The sequence below is a fragment of the Cibotium barometz genome, chromosome 33 (genome assembly GCF_041138505.1).
Source record: "Cibotium barometz isolate CiBa-2024 chromosome 33, ASM4113850v1, whole genome shotgun sequence".
Taxonomy (NCBI): domain Eukaryota; kingdom Viridiplantae; phylum Streptophyta; class Polypodiopsida; order Cyatheales; family Cibotiaceae; genus Cibotium; species Cibotium barometz.
Genome location: NC_141078.1, coordinates 44978701 through 45001785, shown reverse-complemented (window position 1 = coordinate 45001785; position 23085 = coordinate 44978701). Strand labels below are relative to the sequence as shown.

Below are 23085 nucleotides of genomic sequence, written 5' to 3'. Positions count from 1 at the left end.
GATGAGAGGAAGTCCTTTTTAGAACCACATTCCAAGGGTCTGTCGCTAAGAGAGCCACAAGAGCGTTTTTTTGAATTTGGAGTTCTGTAAGGTATGCATTTTCTTGATTACTTTGTTATTTGCTACAATTTTGAATTTTTCTTTCATTGTCATTTGGTTCAAAGTTTGCTACGAGGAAATTATGGCTAGAAAGAAAAACAAAAACATTATCTAAGAAGGTAAGTGATTTCAAAAATAGACTTTTTTTTAAAAGATTTTTTTTGAAAGAATTGTTTGTCTTTTAAATACACAAAAATACCAAAAAGAAGATTTCATATGTAAATTAAGAAAAAAAGAGATTGAAAAAATAATATTTATAAAATAAAGATTTAATCAATAATTTTTGAAAATTTTAATGACTTCATTTTTTTAAAAGCTAATTCTTCTATTGTATTCTAGAATACAACACAAAAATCGATAAGTTGCCATGTTTCTTATGTATTAAGTAGTTTGTATTCTAGAATACAAAGCTTGAAGTCACATTTTTAAAAATTTAACACTTATGCACTTTGAGGTTATATTCCAGAATCCATTGCTTGTACAAGTTGTATTTTGGAATACAACTTCTCTCAACACTTGAGTTGTATTCCAGAATATGAAGCTTTAACAAGATGTATTCAAAAATATAATTTTTCTCTATACTTGAGATTGTATTCCAGAATACACAGCTTCAACAAAATATATTCTAGAATACAACTTCTCTTTGTGCACTTGAGTTGTATTCCAGAATACACACCTTCAGCAATCTGTATATTGAAATACAACTTCTCTCTACACTCGAGTTGTATTCTAGAATACAGAGCTTCAATAAGCTATATTCTGGAATACAACTTCTTTCTACACTTGAGTTGTATTCCAGAATACACAGCTTCATCAAGTTGTATTCTGGAATACAATTTCTCTCTACACTTTAGTTGTATTCCAGAATACACGGCTTCCGCAAGCTGTGTTCTACAATAACCCAAACTCAATGTAAACCATTAGAATAGACCTTCATGCAAAAAGGATTTGCTTTTTATCTAATTTTAGAAGACATGCAAAGAAAGCAAAAGCTCCGGAGTTCGCGTCGCGCGCTGCGCGACTAAAAAACAGCAAACTGTAGTTTTAACATAAAAAACGGAGGAGGAGCGACCCGGGAGTATTTAGGCCAGACGTCCTGAAGTTTTACCCCCCTTTTAAAGCCAACGGAGCAGTCAAAATCTCCATCAAAGCAACGTAGCAGAAGATAGATTTTGGGGGTAAATTTTTCTCAAGTTGTGTTCAAGAAAGAGGTTCTGTAAGTACTTTGGTGATAAAAAGAGTCCTAATTATTTTGGGTTTGATCTATTCATCTCTTAGTGCTTTCTCCTCTCTTTTATATCTCTGTATTGTGTTTTGAAGCTTCTTATGAGTTGTATTCTGGAATACACAGCTCTAGAAAGTCATTTGTTGAAATTTAATTACAAAACACATCTTTGGAGAAAAACAACCTGTTGTATTCTAGAATACATCTCTCTCTCTCCCTCTTTATCTCTAGTGTGCTGAGAAGCTCTCTCTCTTACATTCCTATCTCATGTTTGCTTACACATCTAGGTCTGTTCTTGCATGGAGGTTAACACTCTCTCTCTCTCTCTTTCTCTCTCTGTCTATTTGTTCTCTTTCACTTTTTGTCTTTCTCGTTTGTTTGCCCTACATACACGTTTCCTAATCTTAAATGTTGTTTCACTTCACAAATCATATTTTTTCATGAGAAATATGATTTTGTCTCTGTTTGTTTATCTTAGCAATGAGATAATGATTTCTTATTGTCTTGTTTAGGATTAAGATAGCCTCACCAATACGTGATGCTCGAACTTCTAAGAAGCAAAAGAAAAGTAATCAAGCAACTGTATCTGTCCTCCCTGTGGCTGGCTCAGGACGAGAAACACTTAGAGGTCTAGTCAAGTCTAGTTTGCATGTATTCTAGTATACAAGAAGTTTGTCTGCTCTAGCATATGCTAGAATGCATTCTAGTATACAAGAAGTTTGTCTTGTTTAGTTTGAATGAATTTTAGCAAGAAGGAAGTCTGGCTTACTTTTTATGTCTGGTTTAATGAGTTTACCATGTATTCTAGTATACAGAGAGATGGTTATAGTGTTCTTACTTTTGCATAAGTTACGCTTTGGTTCTTACTTTTAAGTTCACTCTATCAAGTCTTCAAATCCTCTTCTACTTAGAATGATTTTTTCTTTTTTTTTATGTAGTCTTTTTCTAAAGCATTTCAAGAGCATCATGACAATTTGTACAATACCAACCACTCCACTGATGATTCTGATTATGAAGAGAATGAAGGTACAGACATAGATGACTCAGAGAAAGATGTTGAAGTTCTTGAAGAGACTTCTGGGTCAAAGTCTCAAGATGTGAGTGATACTTTGCTTTTTGGACCTGGAGCTCCAAAGTCTGATCCTTCAGAATCTTCTGGTCTTAATACCATAAGAAATAAAGCCAAAAGGTTTCATATGGTTAATGAGAGACCCTTAATTTTACTAGTGTCTGACATAGAACGTCCTCCATTGGATCCTGTTTCAAATAAGAGACCACTAGAAGTTCGAACCATTGTCCTTCGACATGTGAGTAATCTTAAAGTAATGATGAAGGAGAAACCAACAACAAATGTTTTACCTCTTCTTGTTCTTGTGGATAAGTCTTCTTGTGTTAACAAAGAGAGTTTTGAGAGATCAAAAATCAATCAATACAAATACTTTGTCTTGGGGGAAACTCACTCTCATTGCTAAAAAAGAGTTATGTGCTGAGTATCCTCATGTAGAGAGCTATAAGACAGTCCTAGCATGGGTCTATGCTGGGTTAAGTGATGATGATGATGCAAAGCTACTTGCCCTTGATCACAACATTGATTCCGAGATGCGACTATCCATGTCTTTCTTACAAAAGATAAGATTTTTTCACAACGAGTGGATCAATCATATTCAGCAACGTCATAAAGTTGATGCAGCTTTCAAAATCAAGCTTTGTGAGCAAGTTGGCCTTATCACAAAGAAGTCAAGCAAAGCTGGACGCTCTGGAAAAACAAATGTTCGAAGTCATGACAATTTCTTTCAGTTGGCGTTTCGTGATGGAGAGATATGGGATCTACAAGAAGACATTTTCAAGGTTTGGGAGGAAGGTAAAATCAAAGGAAGCTCCCACCCGGAAGTCAAAAAGGCAAAGGAACAGGGAATGAGGACACTTTGAAGCCAATTCCTGAAGAAATGCGTATCACAAATTGGCGAGCAATGCAAGGAATACGCGAGAAAAATATTATCATACCCATCTTGGCACGAGTGAAAGGAGGTTCTTTGACACTTGATGAAATGGTAAAACAGTACGTTGCTAATTCTTCTTTTTAAATCTACTTATTTTATTTCATCTAAAGTTGTTTTTTCATTTTGTGTTTTTTTTAATAAGCAAAAGACTTTCTTGTACATGCAAAGAATCATGATTAAAAAACTTAATTGCAAGGATTGGAACGAGGTTCAAATGTTTCATCCCATCACTAGTCAGCCAAGCTCCTTAGAGCGTTTCATTTATCTTTTCAAAAATGTGGTAAGTAAACTACATATTTGAATAGATTTTTTTTTATTTGAGTGTTTTTGAAGGTTTTGTAAAAATTCAGATCAAATATTTCAAAATTTTGATTTTGATTTTTGTAATCCAGTCAATGTGTATTCTAGAATACATTTAATGTTTACTTATTTTCATTTTAACAAGTCTCGAGCACCTCGTGCTCCCATAAAGAGCATTCCTCAAGAGTTTGAGCAACATTTGAGTCGCGCAAGGGCAAAGCGGAAGAGATTAGAAGAGGCACAAACTTTGGAGACCATTCAAGAGGCAAATATTTTCATTTTTGATGATGTCTGCAGAACCAGTTCAATATTTTGTTCATGAAGGCAAAGTAGAGAACATGGAATCGTTTGTGACTGCACAACATTTTACTTTAGCCATTGCTGATGCTCCGTATGGATTTAAGCCACCACACTCAATACACGACGAAGTAAAGTACGGTGTAAGTGCATATAAAAGAGTCATTGACGCTTTCAAGAAGGTCACAACGGCTGAATCGTGGGCACTAGTAATTTTTCATGCTCATGATCAAATCTCTGCTGCAGAGAAAGCATTCGTTGACAATCAAATGATCCATCAGCTATGCATATGGTATGTTAAATTTCAAGGATTCTTTTGCAAGTTATAAAAGCTTAAGTTAAAGCCTAACTTTTTCTTTTGTAGGACAATGCCTAATATCAAAGGCTATAAGCTTGACAGACTTTCTTTTGCTGCCGAGTTTGCTACCATTGGTTTCTGGTCTCCTGCAGGTTTGAACAGTAGAGGAAATTTTAATTTTGCTTCGAAACCTAACCGAACAAATATTTTTGATAGACCAGGCGTGTGTCGAAAGCTTAGGGATCTTTCCGGTGATTCAAATGAGATCATGAATCCTTATCAAAAACCATAACTTTTGATGATGGATTTAATTGAGCTTCTATCTTTAAAAGGAGAGTGGATCATGGATCTTTTTGCGGGGACAGGTAATCATGCAACCTTAACTTTTTACATATTTTATATTGCTCATTTAAGTGAGCTTTACCATGTTGATTCTTTTTTTCTTAGAAACAACCACTATTAGTGCTCTTAAAAAAGGAAGTATGTTGTTGCTGTTGAGCTAGATCCAGTTCAAGTTCGTTTTATTCAGCAACAAGTCACTGCAATGAAAGAATTGCCGGACGAGTTTCAAGAGGTTGGAATGAAAAACATGGCAGCAAACCCAAGAGTGGTGGATGCGTCTGGAGAACCTCAGCCTCCCTTTGGACCTGATGATGAAATGCAGTTTGCAGATCTTGAGCCTTATGAAGATCCACATACTGTGGATATTGATATTCCTCTTACGGCGTCAACACCACTCATTGTAGGACGCGAGCAAACTGATGAAGAAGTTAGTCATGAAGAGGAGGAATTTCCTGTGCTAGAATAGATTTAGACACTTGTAATTTCAAACAATTTTTGGTATTTAAATCCTCATTGGGGGTGTTCAAGGATTTCTAGGTTTTGAGAGTGTTTCTTGCATAGAAAAAGGGGCATCTAGAGCGGAACACATCTCGTTAGTGATACAACAGTCACATCATTTGAGTTATACACTACTGTCTCTCACGCTTTGGGCAACTGGCAGGCTGCAGTAAAACAGGGGCTGAACAGCACGTGGATTTGCTCTCTTGCTAGAGCCGGCTGCAGCTACACAGCACAGGGGCTTTTCTCTTGGGATGGCAGGCGGCTGGCTGCAGAAAACAGAGGGCTGAGCAGAGAGCGTTGAATCCAGCTGAACAGCAGCGGGTAGGTCTGCAGGGAGGACTGGTCGGGCAGAGGCAGCCAGGGGGATACACTTTCTCTCTCTACCTCTCTACCTCTCTCCCTCTGCTCACCGCCCTCCCTCCTGCTCGCCGCCCTCCCTGTTCGTGTCCGCCGCCTTCCCTCCCGCCTGCTCTTCCCCCTGCTCGCCGCCGCCGCCCTGCTGCTCGCCTCCGCCGCCTTCCCTCCCGCCTGCTTTTCGCCCTACTCGTCGCCGCCCTGTTCGCTTCCGCCGCCGCCCTGTTCGCCTTGCTCGCCGCTCCCTCTCTGTTCGAACTTGCTGTCACCCCCTCCCGCCTGCTGCCCTGTTCGCTGTTCGCCGCACAGTTCTGTTGTTTCCCCACCCACCCTTGCTCAGGCCCCCAAGGCAACAACATAACTCTCTCTCTCTAGCTTCTTCCATGGCTTCCCCCTTGCGCAACCCGACGAAGGCGACCTTTATGGTCATAAACAAGAGGATAACAAATGTGGAAAAGGAGATGAAGGAATGGAAGGCAGAGATGGAGGGATGGTGGAAAGAGAAAGCCAACTTTCTCCAAATGGCATTCAATGAGGGTAAGCGGTGGAAAGAGGAGAAGGAGGACCTCATAGCAGAAGTCAAAGACCTTCACGGGAAGTCAACACGCTCAAAGGCGTAATTTCAGCTCTTCAGAGGGAGCTTGCAGAGGCCAAGGCAAATGGTGGACTTGAAGAAGGTGAAATTCAGCCATCCATGATAGAAGAGCTCAAGGTTATCAAGGAACAAGTACGGGCAATTAAGGAAGAAGAGAAGCAACACGAAGCAAAGACTTCCTCATGGGTGGAAGTCATCACCAAGACTCAAAAGAAGATGGATGAAGCGGAGAAGTGGATAGAGGTCGCCAAGAAGGGTAAAGGTAAGGAGATAACAACCCCTACACCTACAATCATTAACATGACTTTGGAAGAGGAACAACGAAGACGTACACGTGCTTTGCATGTGAGGATTACCGGCCTTAAAGACGGGGATAAAGTTGAAGAGGAGGTGAAAGAGCTTATGGTGTTGATGGGGATCGACAGTCCGGCACACGCAAAAGCCTGGAGAGTGGGAAAAAAAAGCGGAAGCAATGGGGAAACATCAAAGGAAAGAGCTCTCATACTTCGCTTCCCCTCTATTGAGGCGAAGGAGGAGTTCTTGAAGAGACGACCCACTTTAAAGAATACAGGCATTTTTCTTGGTGATGATCTTACTCTTTCACAGCTTGCACATATGAAGGAAGTCATGCCAGAGATTAGGGCGGCAAGAGAAAAGGGAAAGATAGCATTTTATAGAAAAGGGAGGGTGGTCATCGTGGAGCGACGCTCTACATATGACGGTGCGAGACCTATGGGACCAAATTAAAGCTGGCAGCCTGGAACTGCAATGGATCCCTCAGACTTGATGTAGGTGCCTTTGAGGACAGCTTTAGAGATAGAGATATAGTCTTCTACTCGGAGACTCACCAGGCCCCTGGTCAGATGATGCCACAGGTGACAGGATACAGATGGGAGACAACTTGCAGAGTAGGGACGAGATCGGTACACAGTAGTAGAGGATCAGGGGGGGTGGTAGTTCTTTTCAGGGAGGAGCTGCAACCGCTTCTACACATCGTTCGGAGAGATGATCAGGCCAGATATATGTGGGTGAGACTGAGGGCCGACACAGGCAGATTCCTGTATATTGCCATATGCTATTTTGCTCCTAGTACATCGACATATGCAGCACCTAGAGGGCAGTCTCCTTTCTCTGTGCTAGATGATGACATATGGGAGTTCTCTAGGGATGGAGACATTATCCTGTTAGGGGACTTTAATGCCCGGACGGGCAACCGCCAAACAGCCTTTTATGATACCTAAATCCCATCTGTGTAGACAGCATCAGTCTCTGAGGTAAAAGTATATCGAGTGTGATCTGCCCCTCGTGTCCTCTGAGCTGTGGTAAAGTGAAAAGAGATAGTCAATGTCAACAATGCATGATCCACTACTACCCCGATGGGCCGAGATCCAACTGTGAAGTCCTCAATGCATGAAACAAAGCTCGGCATAGCCATAACATAATCCACTGTGCTAGCACCATGTCTATGTGGAAAGCAAGTAAATCCAGCTGCTGACGGAAACCTCTGCAAGCCATTAAGTATGGCCAACCCATGTGCAGTCCCCATATCTACCAATATACTGACAGAGACTTTACAGGATGCAACGAGAGGCATATCCACATACTCAGCCTGGACAGAGACAGCATTCTGGATGTATGCCCTAGAACAGCTGGTATGATGAGGAGTGCAGAGAGACCAGAGCCCGACTGCAAACGGGAGGTTGCTTTGGGAGTCACTACTCACCGACAGCCACGTATTGCCTTCCGACGCCTTGTGCGAAGGAAGAAGCCGAAGGAAGAAGCGGGCCTTCCTTGCTCAGCTAGAGCAGGAATCATACCAGCTGTTCTTGAGCCAGGATTCGAGGGAGACTTGGCGTCTGTTTCATGAGTCCTCCCCTACTTTGGCCATCACTTCTACAGAGGTCTGGCGTAGTTATGCAGCATCTCTATATACGGTTCCTGGACAGACACCTTTTCCTGACCTGCCAGCACCATGCCCACAAACATGTACTTTCTTTACCGCAGAGATGGTAAGGAAGGCCATTGATAGGATGAAGACTGGGAGAGCATATGATCATGATGGATTGGTCGCTGAGCACTTTATTCATGTGAGAGACATGCTGGCAGAGCTTCTAGCAGTGATGTTCAATCGTGCTATGTGCGAAGGCTTACCCGAGACTTGGAGTAGGTCCACCATCGTGCCTATCTTCAAGTCAGGGGACCCTATGGAGCCAGGGAATTATCGCACTATTATGATTGGTCACACACTAGCACGATTGTATGCATCCATTCTTGAGCAGCAGTTGAGTAGATGGGCAGAGAGAGAGGGCATTCGAGCAGAGGGACAGGCAGGGTTCAGGAGAGGTTTCTCTACTCTTGACCACATCTCGACTCTGCGGGCCATTATTGAGGAGGGCAGGTCGCATGGGCGACGGATTTATTGTAGCTTTGTGGACTTCCGCAAAGCATTTGATACAGTGCCCAGAACCAGATTGATGAGGCGATTACAGGAGATGGCGGTACCCACAGAGCTCATATGGGGGATTATGGCTTTATATAGATCAGTTTGTAGGACAGGTACGCACCCCAGAGGGGGTCTCTACTTTGGTTCACTCCACTATAGGAGTGAAGCAAGGTTGCCCGTTATCTCCTTCATTGTTTGGTATGTATGTGGATGAGGCTTCTGACTACATTGAGAGATTGGGGGACAGAGGAGCCCAGCTAGCAGGTACATGGATCCCACTATTGTTATATGCTGATGATATTGTGTTGATCTCTGACTCCCCTGAGGGTATGCAGCGTCATCTGGATGCTTTACATGAGTTTGCACATGATAGTGGATTGTCTGTCAACCTTGGCAAAACCAAGGTTATGGTGTTTAACACCACGCCACAGTGGGTTAGGCGATCAGCTTCCACATTACATATGGGCAGGAGATTGTGGAGTATACAGATGCATATACATATCTTGGGGTAGTATTCAGTGGGCCAGTGTTTTCGATGAGGAGAGCAGCAGAGACTAGATTGACTAGAGCACATGCAGCCCTGGGTGGTTTGGAGAGGATGTGTTCGCAGGTTCAGTTTCAGGAACCTCGAACGAAACTCTGGCTTTTTGACACTCTAGTGACATCAGCTATGCTTTATGGAGTGCAGATATGGGGACCTTCAGTGGGCCATCACAGCGCAGGCGGGTGGAGAGGTATGGAGAGGCCTTTGGTATCTATGATTGCTAGGCTTATTAGAGCCAAGGCTGTGGTACCTCATGAGATTATTCGAGCAGAGCTGGCGGCTGCCCCTCTGGTGATTGAGGCTCTTACGAGATCAGTCTCCTACATACATGGCTTGTGGGATCTCCCCCGAGACAGATATGCACGCCTCGCCCTGGAGTCCTCCCGACAGTTAGCTTTACAGGGAGACACGGCTTGTTGGTATGGACAGATGACATCTTGGTTCCAGGCACATGGTTTTAGCATGGACAGATTGCCTCCCTTCGAGTATTCTCTGGAGGCACCCTCTCTCACTCTCACACGGACAGAGATTACCAGACTCATCCGTCAGGATTTAGTTCAGCTGGACATTAGGAGGACATGGATACAGCCGACTGAGGAGCTGGGCACGAAGATGGCTTTCTACAGAGAGCATTTTCTTCAGCTCACAGCAGATGGTTTTGTGATCAGACCCAGTTACATGGATGTACACTTGTCTCATGCAGTACGATGTGCTATTGGTCAGATTCGCACATCCTCACACCAGCTTGAGATTGAGATTGGCCGATATAGAGGTATACCAGCTGAGGCCAGGATATGCCGAGTATGCCATGGGGAGCCAGAGACAGAGCTGCATTATATATGCCATTGTACTGCATACTATGAGATACGTGGTTGTTTCCACTGTTTATTCAGAGAGGGTTTTGGACCACTTTCCAGAGTCATGGGGTACCAGGACCAGAGGTGTTTGGGATTGTTCTTGCTTGAGCTGCGAAGACATAGAGATAGCCTGCTTAGGCGCACAGAGAGCCAGAGTCTAGACTCAGAGGCACATTACAGACTTCTTTAGTCCAGCCATCACTACGCCAGATGGACCACAACAGCAGCAGGACATGGATACCGCCCACACCAAAGGTACACTGATTGATCGTGCGATTGAGCTTGGGTGGTCCAGACGCCCACGACTACGGAGGAGGGCATCCCAGCATAGACGGAGGTTGCCGCAGCGGATTCGGATTATTCTTGCGAGGCATGCGGGACACCCAGTCACGGTGCTGACCATAGAGGATATTGAGGAGATCCGCCAGCGTCCGATGCGGCACATATTATGAGATGGAGGCACCTCCATAGTGTACCCCTCCGTCCCACATGATATTGTATCCCCTCACTATATTCCACTCACCTCCATAGCGTACCCCCCCCTCACTATATTCACACCCTATAAGGGTTTCTGTTTACCTTCCAGTTCCAGTTTCATTTTCTAGGTGCCAGTAGTATCATCTTTATTTTTCATTTTCTGGGTTTTTCTATCCAGACATTGTATCAGATCCACCATGATGTAACTTTTGGTCTCATAGGTCATTATGGCCTTTTGAAGACGTTAATATAACATTTCATTTTCATTTCTTGAGCATTATTCTCTCTCTTCATGTCATTACACATGCTCACAATGGCCGTCTTCCATCCTCCCTAGCTCCTCCAGAGTTTGTCTCAAACCAACCCCACCCACCTCTCCAACCGGCCCAACTCCAATCCCCACCACCCATAACCCTCTCATCACGCTATCCGCACCATCTTCCATGGAAGCCCCTACCTCATCCACTATTCAACCCCAAAGCCTCCACTTTCTCCCACATCTCAACCACCTCATTAACTTCGACAAGCCCCCCCACCCTCGAATCATTCCACGAAGAGCAAGATCTCAATGCGGAACCACCACCAACTACTCAGGAATGAGACAATGCATACTGGCCAACTATGCGGGATCTCACATGCCAAGGCAACTTCCATAACCACATGGATACACCCTTTGACATGGACGGAATCTGTTTGGTGAATCAACACATGGATCACCTATTTGCTCAGTGGAAGATCGACCACCTACGGCACACCAAAAGAGGCTGGCATTTTTTTGATTCCGAGGACTACCTAGCCGCAGGTCACATTGGAGGCTGGCACTTTGTTTATCCTAAGAACTACCTAGCCAAAGGTCACATAGGAGTCCAACCCAACTGGTGCACACCCTATCTCCTCAGTGATCACCAAATGTGGTGAGAATACATGGCTGCGCACCCCAAAGAAGCCTGCATTGAAATTTGACCCCAAGTACATGCCTATCAAAGACGTGGTCTTGGTACAAGTTTCTAAGCATGGAAGTAAAAGAGCCAGTCTGCAACTTTCCCTACATTGATGGCCCCACATCCCTCACCACTACGAAAATCATCCTCATCCTTGAGGAGGTGCCCAAAAATCAATGGATAAGCAAAGAGCGGCTGGTCTTCAATCTCAATGGAAGGTCCCAAATTCTGTTACAGCAGATAGACCTTTATAGTATGATCAAATACTTCCACAGCCATAAAGTGGTCACTCTTGAAGACCAGGTTTGGAATCCCTTTGAGATCATGCCGATCTGCGGTCGATGGCTTTCGCACAAGCCCTTCATCACGTCTTTATAGGAGACTGGTAATATCTTTGGTACCAATGCATGTTGGTAAGTGTCACCCCCTTTATGGGCCCACTTTCAGTACAAAAGACTTGTCTACTACACACAAGCTACATGCAAAAAAAGAGTCGAAGAAAGCGGAATTAAAAGTGTCGAAGAAAGCAATGTGTTGGAGTTTTCACCAGAAGAAGCTTCTACAAATATACACGGGGTCTGCATATAATACACACATAGGCACCACTCATTCAGAACCTACCTTAAGCCTCATCATCAACAACCCTCAAGGTACCTTTTTGGACGGGGGACCATGGCGGGCCCAAGCCTAGCCCATGGTACAACCCATCACCTGGACCTTCCTAAAATTCGCAAGAACCTTTCTGTAACCTCACCTTCGATCACATCAACCATTGACTCACATTGCCTCTATCTCGAGTGCTCGACAACACCAAATACCTAGAGCCCCAATGGCCAGCCAATCCCATTGCCGCCATGGATCACCACTCTAATGATCTTGACTCCCCTAGAAAAGGGATGTCGAGTAAATGTTGAAGAAAGCAACAGAGAGAGTCGAAGAAATCATTTGAGTTGGAAAAATTTTCAAGTTGGAGTACACACACAGGGACACGTTCCGCCCATTTTCCATGCACGTCACCTTCATATTTCACTACGGACATCACATTTTTTTTCAAATCTCGCACCTCACGGTATGCACAAACACATGCACCTCCAACTAATCTCCTCAACGCCAATCCTCTAGGTACATCTCTAGATGGGGGGGACCATGGCAGCTTGGCCGATGCTACGACTCATTGCATGGAGAAACCTCAATCTTGTAGATACTCCCAACGAGCTTCAACGCATGCAACTCTTTTTCGACTCCACTTCCACGCCAACACAACCTTGCCCTCACCAATGTATTCGCCACAAAGAAGCCTCATCTCTAAGCATCATGCTATGAGATTGAGACAAACTCTCATATTGTGTCATGAAGATCCGAACCATCTACCCATACCAATCATTCCACGGTGGTCCTGGTGCTCATTCCGCCAATAACAGCGTGTGGACTGCACTACAAAATGTTGAAGGGTCTACACCACTTCCATTGCCAATAGAGACCTAGCATTAAAAACCTTCCATTACTCCTCAACACGTTACCTACTACCAAGGCTACCCAAAGATTTTTCCCAATATGCCCTGCATCCAATTGCGGATCAGTTCTAAACCATACCACCTAACCTCGCATGCCAACTTCATGGCGCCTCCTGGAACATCCACACCGTTCCACCCCAGTAACAACTTCTTCACCACTCACTTGGGTGATACGAGGACACAGTTGCTATTAGGTAGGGGGGTATGTTAACCATTCCATAGGTTAACATGGTTTCACCCGCCCAACCTATCATAAGGTGCTTTACAATCTTACCCGCTCGAACGGACACTTATCTTTTGGAAGTCGACGCTGGAACATATAAAGAAACCTTACATTGTGCTTAATGTCAAATAGGGAAAGTCTAAGGCCTTCACTACATAGTTGCTTATAGAGATTGGAGCATTTTTTAGTTTGTCCGGCCTAGTGTGAAACTAGTCACTTGTATATAAGCCATTTTTTACAATAAGCAATACACAATCACTCCCTTGCAAAAGAGTACTTGTGAGCTCTTCTCTTCTCTAATCTTGTTTGCTTGTACGCTATTGGATTCATGCATGCTAGATGAATGCTTGCTTCAATAGGTTTGCTTGTGGGTTTCCCTCTTCCGTTAGCTTCTTCGTTCCCTGCCTTTTGTGAGAGAGAACCATTGCGAAGGACCATCTCTATTTGCCTCCATCTTGGCAAAGAGAGCTCTCCCTTCACCCCATTGGCAAGGAGCATTCTGGTGTAACAACAAAGTGGGGATGCAACAGACGAGTTAGTGCACCCACATAGAGAAGTTGCAATTGCACCTCTAACGCAAGACCCAACGACACATGCTTTGGCAAGGCTAAGGTAAGCTCTTGACTTGAACAGCTTATAACAACCTTCTAAACTAGTCCAATAGCTACCAAACTGTGTCTGCCATCAAGACTTTTGTGTAGAAATACACACCTTCACATGTGTAAGGTCCATATACCTCAAAACCCTATTAGGGTTAGAAAAACCTACATCAAAGTTGATAACAATGACTGTGATAAAATTCGGCTAGCGAACCCCCCCCCCCTCCACGCTCCCCTCCGAGGTTGAGATCAGTATTGACGTGAGTCATCTACGCCTTAGCAACACGCCATTACGTACCATACCACCGAACCGCCTACCTGCCTACAACTAACATCGGCCCTGTCATAAGTGACCCAAAGGCACACTTATATAGTACAAACCATGCTATAATAAGCCCCTAGCCCTACCATTGGGCTTTAAGCTATTTTAGCCACTAGATAGCTTTTAATTGACCCAAGGCCAATCAAAACCTCTCCTTGCTAGCCCTTAGCCTCTTGGGTGGATCCTATCATCCCTTATGTGTAGCAAATCCCTAACCCTAATTTGGGTTAGGACATCCCCTTTAACCATACGTCTAAAACCCCTGGTTAAAAGTGGCCTAGCACTTCCCCTTCTATTAGATTTATGTTTCATGAATCCAAGTAGAAGACAATCAATTGTAAGCTTAACCTCGAATTCCCATATTCCCCTCATAGCGTCCACACAAGTTCCCTTATCTAAACCAAAATGGAACTCCTCTGGTGCATTCCTACTACTCAAATCATAGAATCCCTATAAGATCACTCGCTAATCAATCCAATTCCATCCTGGCATAAAGGTCAGAGTTGGATACAATCAAAAACTTGAAATGCAGTGAGTCCAAAAAGGACAACCCTAGCACAAGTTCATCACACAGTCTAGCCTTCATGCCAAACTACTTGTGCCAGTGCTTTACCACCAGCCACTAGATGACTCCATGCTTCATTTTATGTGCTCAGAGCACACGCTCTTTGGCTAACTGAATCAGCCCACACATCCATTGCAAGTTGTATCAACTCTCTCGCCTCTAGCATAGACTTTTGCACTTCGGCTCGAAAAACAAAAAACAGACTTTTGCACCATACCCACTAAGTGTACGACCAATCACTACACATTTCCCAGTTTCATTTCACACTTGGATATGCTGTGGAGGACACTAGGATGCGCAAAAGACCAAGAAAGTACAGCTTTGGGAACAGGAGACGTATCCAAAATACAAGAACCATGGCAGCCGGAACCTGGCCATGGCACCCGAAATAGAATCTTAGTCAAGCAAGTAGACTTGTTCGCACAAGAAGCATTCTTGGCAAGCCCTGAGTGCGCATGAATAAAGGCTAAAAGGTGGATGTTTGATATTCACATCATTTTTACTGATGGGTTGGTGGGGCACCCCAGTTTTAATAAGTTTTACACCCACCGGCCACAACCTTGAGCTATAGCAACCCAAGGCATGGAACAATAGCAAGAAGAGAATCGTGGAGTTTCCTGTCACAAGTGTCGGCTTGCTCAAGTGTTGACTTCCTCACACAGGGCTCAAGTGTTGACTTGCTCATGAAGACATCAAAACTTGTTATTTTCAACAAAAACCTTAGCCTGAGGTTTTCCAAACATTAAAAAGGGCCTGTATTTTCATCATCGTCACCTTTCTACATTTTCGAAAAGCTATACTGCTTCATATATATCCAAACTACTCCGTACCTCTCCAGAATCTGTTGTACAGCCTGGCAGCGTCTGTACGAGCCTATGTACCTGCTGGCCCTGCTGTGCTTTATGTACCAGCAGTTGTGTACACAGTACCAGTCTGACAGCCTGCACAAACCCATTTGTTGCTACCAGCCCAAGTACCTACCGTACTAGCTGTTTGGGCTAGCTGTACTGTTCTTTGTACTGGCTGTATCATCAATATATTTTCTGTACCAACCCTTTTTGTTCCAGATTGTACCACCATCGGTACTGACTGTACTGGTAATACCGCTTTCTGTACCTCCTGTACCAGATTGTACCACCATCTGTATTTACTGTACTGGCTGTACCAGATTTTGTACCTGCTGTACCAGATTGTATGGACAACTGTACTCACAGTACTGGCTGTACTGTATGTTTTATGAGAGCTACCAACTATTGGGCACTCTTTTACTATTATTGAGCCCTGTTATAATGGTAAAGTTGGAAGAACCGTCTCATGTATTTATAGGCAAGACTTATGTGCTATTTCTGTTGATGTTATGGCCAAGTATTGGATGCCTTGTTCTATGCCAAACATCAAGGTTGTATCTGGATAAGTCTAGCCATCTCCAGACAGGGACAAAAGAGGCCCCCCAAAGCTTCAACTGATTTCAAAATCTCCTTGCTGGTAATAAGGATTCGGACGGGCAGGGGGGCGGGGGGTTGTTGGGTTGGTTTCATTCCTCGTATAAGTGCATGATGCAGACTCCTTGGGAACTTGATTCTTTAGTTGTCAGTGACTAGATCCCACCCACTACTAATACAGCTGGCTGTGTATAGACATTCTCACTTTGCAAGATAGAGCAGCACATCTGGAGTACTCACAAAGTTATCAATGACTAGCTTCTTCTGTGAAACTTATCCATATTTGACCCAACAACATCTGTCTCCTCAAAGAAGATATTTGTTCTTCAGTTCAACTCCTCTCAAAAGTCAGCAAGGTTTCAACTACGGTCTTCTCAAAATGTAAATTTATGATGATAGAAGCCTTTTGTTCCTTTTCAAAGGACTTGAAGAAGTGCACCCTGGCATCAATGTAAAAGTTTGAATTTGGCCGAATTGAGAAAACAGTTGCACTAACGGAAAACAAAAGCCTCTCAAACAGACAAGTGCAGCTGCCAGTAAATTTCTTATCTTCACAAGAATAGCAGCTCAATAGAAAGAAAACGTTTGACTACATCCAAGGAATCAGAAGCAAGTTTTTAGGTTAGTGGTTAAATCAGCTTACAACGGCAAAATAAGGACAATGATTTTGCCGTTTTTGACATACCTCATGCTTCTTGTCTGGAGAAGATGCATGATCCAGAGCATGCATTGAATGTGGTAACGTGAAAGGCCTCATAGTATCTGTGGCTGGAGCTGGCATTTTCATGACTACAAGCCAACTGCAATTGAATGCACTGTTAGTTTCTATAACAATGAGTCTTTCCTATACCAAAAGTTTCTCATGACATGTTATGCAAGACTAATGCGTCTCAATAAAGTAGGCCACCTAATGTTCTGAGCATAGTGACTCATTAAATTGATATACCGTCATAAGGCCAGATGAATCTAAACTTACGAATAATTTTAAAAGAAAGAAGAGAATCACCCAAAAAAAAAATTTAAAAAGGCTTAATAGAGACACCCGAGAAAAAATAATAATAATAATAGTTATAATAACTTGCAAAAATTGACAGATACATAACTAAATTACACACTCCCACATACACACACAAATTCTTTATTGAACCACAACAAAAAAATTTCTAACAAACAAGCTAAACAAACTTTTAATGACTAATTAGCAAAACAAACTTTAAATGACTAATTCACTAAAACAAAACAAGTAAAGACAAGAATAAAAAAAAGTGCGAACTTTATCGCAAAGATTGTCCAATCATGAAGTATAACATCATCAACTTCATCATGCATAGGGTGCGAGGGAAATGCCTGCTTACAGATGTGTCTAAAAATCTCTCGGGGAAAACTAAAGTTTGATGTCCCTTTGAAAATGTTAGAAGATGGTGTTTAACCTTTAACATACCTAAACACCATATCGTGCTGCAAGGAAGCACTCATGCTTTCATCAACCTAAAGTTGGAGGGGAAAGTTATCTTGTACACACTAATGATGAGGGATAGTTAATGGTGTTTGACACCAATTATGTGGCAGCATAGAAAGAACAAGAACATGCTTCATCCATCAGCACAGCAAGAACAAGCTGACATGCTTCCTCCATCAGCACAGCAAGAAAAAGCTGACGTGCTTCATCCCTCAGCACACTGAAAGAGCCAAAATGCTGTCAAAACGGAGATGCACATTCCCAGCCGTTTCTCAAAACAGAGATGTTCTTGCTATTTAATAATTGTCTGTCTCCACACTGAGGTGGTGGGATGAAACCCATATCTGGCAAATCGCAATCCACATGGCATGGGACATGTGAACACTCATGTAGCCTGGCTGCTCGATGAAACCCTCCTCAGTGAGCCCGAGGAAGTGCATCTTATGTGGGAGCTCAGAAGGCGTGATCCATGTGTGATGGGTGTCACGGCTGAGAAGATCTAACCGGATAATAAGCCAATTGGTGTCCTCATGACAGAGCTGGAGAAAAAGGGAGTCCAAACTGTACCGGACAGGTGCGAGGCGGTCCATGCGGAGCCCATATCTTGAGAACCAAGTGGAAACTCGGGCATAGCAAACTCCACGGTGGCCCTAGAGCATAGTCACAGGGGACGTGGGGGACGGACCCCTGGGACGGGGGAACGCCGTCCCATAGCGTGCGGGAACGGAAACGGACAGGGGACAGCCAGGGGACGTGCGAGCCCACGCTGTAACAAGGGGACGGCGATTCCGGGACGGGGCGACGGCGATTCGTGTGGGACAGAACGGGACGGGACGGTCAGCTGACCGTTGCGCAGCGTTGACCAGTCTGCCGTTGCGCCCTGTAACCGTTGGGCGCCCTGTAGCCGTTGGGCACGTAGCCGTTGAGCAGCCCTCCCCACTTGGCCCATGGCTATGAGAAGAGCCCCCATTGGCACATGCTATAGGAAACTTTTAAGTCTTCAAGTCTTCAAGTCTTGAAGACTCACCTCGGGCCTCCTTGGCACTTGCTCTTGCATCTTGGCACTTGCAACACTCCTCAAGGCTCAAGCAAGGCTCAAGCAAGGCTCAAGTTCAAGCCTACTTTCAAGGCTCAAGACTCAAGTGGGCATTGGGCAACCCGGCAAGGCTCTAGCTCTCCTCAAGCCTCAAGGTTCAAGTGGCATTGGGACCTTGGGTAGGTTGTAATTTCAAGTTGTCACTTGTAGTCTTGTTGCTCTCCTACACTCACCTCCTTCTCTAGCCTCTCCTACATCTCTCTCCTACTCTCACCTCCATTGCTCAAGCCTCTCCTACATCTCTCTACTACACTCACGGTCTCACCTCCTCGTGCTTTAGCCTCTCCTACACTCACCTCCATTGCTCAAGCCTCCTTGGCACTTGCCTCCATGGCATCTTCATCGCAACCATCCCCCGCACCTCGTTCCAGCGGCGCCAATACACATAGAGGAAGGAGGACCGAAGGTTGGTCTTGGTGGGAAGACGTCAACTCTGATCATCCCGGAAGTGGAGGAGGCTCTCGCCCATGGTCCTGCAAGCTATGTCCATATAGGCGAACGGGTGGGGAGGATAAAGTGAGAGCTCACCTCTTGCATGAGCCCGGTCATGAGGTCCGATTTTGCGATCAGGTCACACCGGAGACGAGGAGGAGGCTGCTTGAACGTGTTGCCACACATGAGGCCTTGCTTTCAAGGAGGAGAGTGCCGCATGTGGCCGTGGATCCCGCAACACTAGTGAGGCCATGCCAAGGTTCGGCATCCCCATGTGCATCCACTTCATCGGCACCCGTGGGCGCATCACCCGCCCCACAAGAACGGGCCCCAACACCATCCTTCTCCATGCCGACCGCATCCACACACTCACACCGGCAAAGTACTCTTGAGGGTAGTTGGGACCCCAAGAAGAAGGAAGAGGTGGATATGGCCATGGCCCGCTTCTTCTTTCATGACCACATTGCTTTCCATGCTGCCAGGTAATCAAGAATTAAGATGTCTAGCTTAAGATCTATCATTTTACAATGTTCCTCTTACAAGTTACTTGAACCTTTAACTTTGAAGTTGATCGGTTATTAAATTATTCATTTTTTGTGGATAGATCGGACTACTTCAAGGTCATGGTGAAGAAGACAGGGGAGTATGGTCCAAACTATACGCCCCCATCATCGGAGTCCTTGCGCACCACATTGCTAGAGAAGGAGAAGAGGCTTGTGGAGCAAGCAACAGAAAACACGAAGCGACAATGGGCAAGGAATGGAGTGTCCCTGATAGCCGATGGATGGAGTGATACGCGGAAGAGGTCCATCCATGGCCTTGTCGCATATTCCCGCGGTGAGATGTACTTCATCGCCTCACATGATGCTTCTGGGACCGGGAAGAGTGCTGATGTGCTAGCAGCAGAGTGGGTTAGTGGCATAGAGATGATTGGCCCAGACCTAGTTGTGGGCTTTGTTGCTGATGGGGAGGCTTCAAACAGGGCAGCCGGAGCGATCGTTGAGAGTGAAACCGGCCTTCAGAAATCTGACGGGCGGTGGAACAAACACCCGCACACAAAACACTTCATCACCCATGAGAACCTGGAAAAGGAAAACAAACAGGGGAGCTAGAATGCTCCTACAAATAGTACAAGGACATCGATTGGCCCCAAAACACAGTGGCGCCCCTTGCGGTATTTCTTTACTTGAACAAATATGAGTACAAAGTACAACTTGTCGAATCCTTTACCAATAGGATCCCTTTTAGCTTTTCACCCAGGACTTTCCCAATAAAAACTCTCGCAAATACAGCAAAGCATTCCATAGAGAAGGCACACCTGTACGACACCTCCCTGCTTGAAAAGGTCTTCTCCATCTCAACCATGGATCCCACAACCCTTTCCCAAACCGCAGTAGAGCTGTACCAAACCATATGACCTTCCTATAGTCACAGCCTGCATGTAACCTCGAGAAAAACTAGAACCTGTTCACATAAATCCAGAGACATGCTTTCCACACAAAACCAAAGACCTGTATCCGATAAACCATAGACCTATATCCATAAACCATAGGCCTGTATCCTCGATACCAAAGTCTTGCTTCTTCTCGAAAGACCAATGTCCTGTTTCCATGACAGATAAATCCTCATATGCATCATCCAATCACGATGCCAAAAATCCAGAGAGAGAAAGATAGAGGACATGTCAAGCAATTCCTGAATACACATAAGTCCAAGACAAAGAGCAACACGCATCTCTTCCAAGAACATCATCCTGTGCATCTTAACTTGATCCTCTGTATCCAAATCTCGTAATCAAAGCCTGCTTGCGAAGAGAGAGAGAAACAGAGAGAGAGAGAGAAACCCCTTGGCTGTTAGCCCCTCGGTGCCTCCTTCAGTTCGCCTTCTTGCAAGAGAGACAGAGTGAGACCCTCGCTGACTGCTTCCACACATGCAATCACCTGGCGTAGAGAGCCTCCCATCTAAAACTCGCATGGCTGCCATATTGTCTGCCGAGAAACTCTTGCCTGACGCCTGCCTAGCTGCTTCCACACATGCATGTAACCTGCTCCACGACCACCAGTACCTAGTCAAATTCATTGCTGTGTGCCCATCCTTTGCACCGCTTTCCCTCACCTGGCGTCCATCTGACTACCCAACTGATTGTCCACCTAACTGATAGCTAGCCTGGCTGCCCACCTATCTGATCGCTGGTTGCTGGCAGCCCGTGCATATAGCACTTCTGATATCCATGCGCTGGCAGTCAATCCATCGGGCGTCTAGAGCTCTTCACAGCCCACTAAACAGCGGCCAGCAGCAACCATCGGCAGCAGTAGCAACATCATCTTGTGGTGGCGGCAGCAACGGCACCAGCACTTGTAGTAGCGCCCATGTACAGTAGCAGCAGCACCACCATGCGTAGCAGTGCCTGGCAGTCAGCAGCACTCCTAGCGGCGACAGTAGCAACTGGCGGCGGCGGCGGCGGCAACGTCACCTGGTGGCGGCGGCGGCAGTACCCGCCTCTAGCAGCACCTTAGCTCCTGTTGGCGGCAGCAGCAACAACAGTCGCATCGGCAGTGGCTGGCGTAGGAGTACTCGCCTGCAGTAGCGACAGCTCCTAGCGTAGCAGTACCACATGGCGCCTGTAGCCATACGTGCAGCAGCTAGCGGATTACGACAGGCGATCTCCTCACACGACGATCTCCTACCGATTCCGCCACCCCTCGCTCTTTTTAAAGAGGCGATGTGTTTTTCGTTAAAAACACCAAAAGCGAAGGTTACATAAAACGCATGCTTTTCAAGATATAATGATAAGCCTTTAAATCATCAAAGGTTTCAAAACCTTAGAACTTTTTTAAAAAAAAAATCTTTTGTTTCCTTTCACACTTGGGCTGGCCACTAACATGGGTTTCCTTTTCACATTCAGTTGATGCCTGTCCACACTGTGCGTCCCGTGCCTGTGCACGTGCCCGTGCCCACCTGCTTGTTGTCCAGAGGGAAAAACACAGGGTCGTAACAGAGAGCATGTACCCCAACATCACCGTGTCATTTTGCATGGCACATTGCTTAAATAATCTCTTGAAGGATATTAGGGACTTGCCATGGATCCGGCCTATCATCCAAGTGGGCAGCCAAATAGTGACATTTGTCACAAACCATCAGTTCCTACGCCATGAATTCTCCAAAAAATCTAGCCCTCAGCTCCTCAAATACTCAGATACGAGGTTTGCCTACAACTTCTTGATGCTCCACCAATTGAAAGAGTGTAGTGGTGCATTGAGACAGTTGTTCATTAGTGACGAGTTCACTTCTTCACCATTGGCTTCCACTGAGACAGGAGCTCTATGCAAGGAAAAAGCAGAGAGCCCTGATTTTTGGGAAAAAGTGAAGTGCATTGATGCTATGGTTCAACCTATTGTCCACTTGATGCGGCTTGTGGATGGTATGAAGCCATGCATCAGCAAGGTCTATGAGGCTATGGACAGCATGATAGAGAAGCTGAGGGATTTGGAGCCAAATGAGGACAGGTACGAGGAGATCCGTGCCCTATGTGTGCACAGGTGGAACTCCTACTCCTCTCCTTTGCATGTAGCAGCCTATGTGGTGGACCCTGAGTTTCAGGGTAAAGGGCAAGAAAGTGACGCAGAGGTGAGCAAGCTATGGAGACTTGTCTTGACTCGACTTGTGCTTGACCCAAATGTAGGCGGAAGATCCGTGACCAGTTGTCCAGGTATAGGAGCTTTCAGAGCTCTTATGGAGACATGGATGCACAGGATGATCGCTTCAAAGTTGGGGCTGCTTTGTGGTGGGAAGATTTTGGTTCGGATGGACCTGAGCTTCAGCATCTAGCCATCCGCATTCTCAGCCACGCAGTGAGTTCCTCTTGCCTGGAGCAACTTTGGAGCTCATACAGTCACATTGCATCGAAGAAGAAGAACCGTCTTGGGGTGGAACGGGCAAATGATCTAGTCTTTGTGAGTGCAAACTTGCGAATGCTTTGCAAGAGTGCAACTACAAAGGCTGATGCATTTACCGAGTGGGAGATGTCTCAAGATGATGAGGAGTTGGAGGAGCAAGTGGAGGACATCTCTATGGAGCCTGCACGCATTGCAGGGACCCATGATCGTGAGGCCAGCACTTCACATGCCCCTTGAGGCTTTTTGACATATGTACTACTCTAG

General features: G+C 45.1%; 1 protein-coding gene across 3 annotated transcripts in view; it reads right to left on the bottom strand.

Annotated features, from left to right (window-relative positions):
* Positions 1–23085, bottom strand: part of LOC147619636 (diacylglycerol kinase 1-like) — a 174638-nt gene that overhangs the window by 105488 nt on the left and 46065 nt on the right. For all 3 annotated transcript variants that reach the window (XM_086773305.1, XM_086773307.1, XM_086773306.1), the window contains one exon: positions 16624–16738. In XM_086773305.1, the coding sequence (XP_086629431.1) occupies positions 16624–16738 (115 nt within the window). The remainder of the gene's footprint in view (positions 1–16623; positions 16739–23085) is intronic.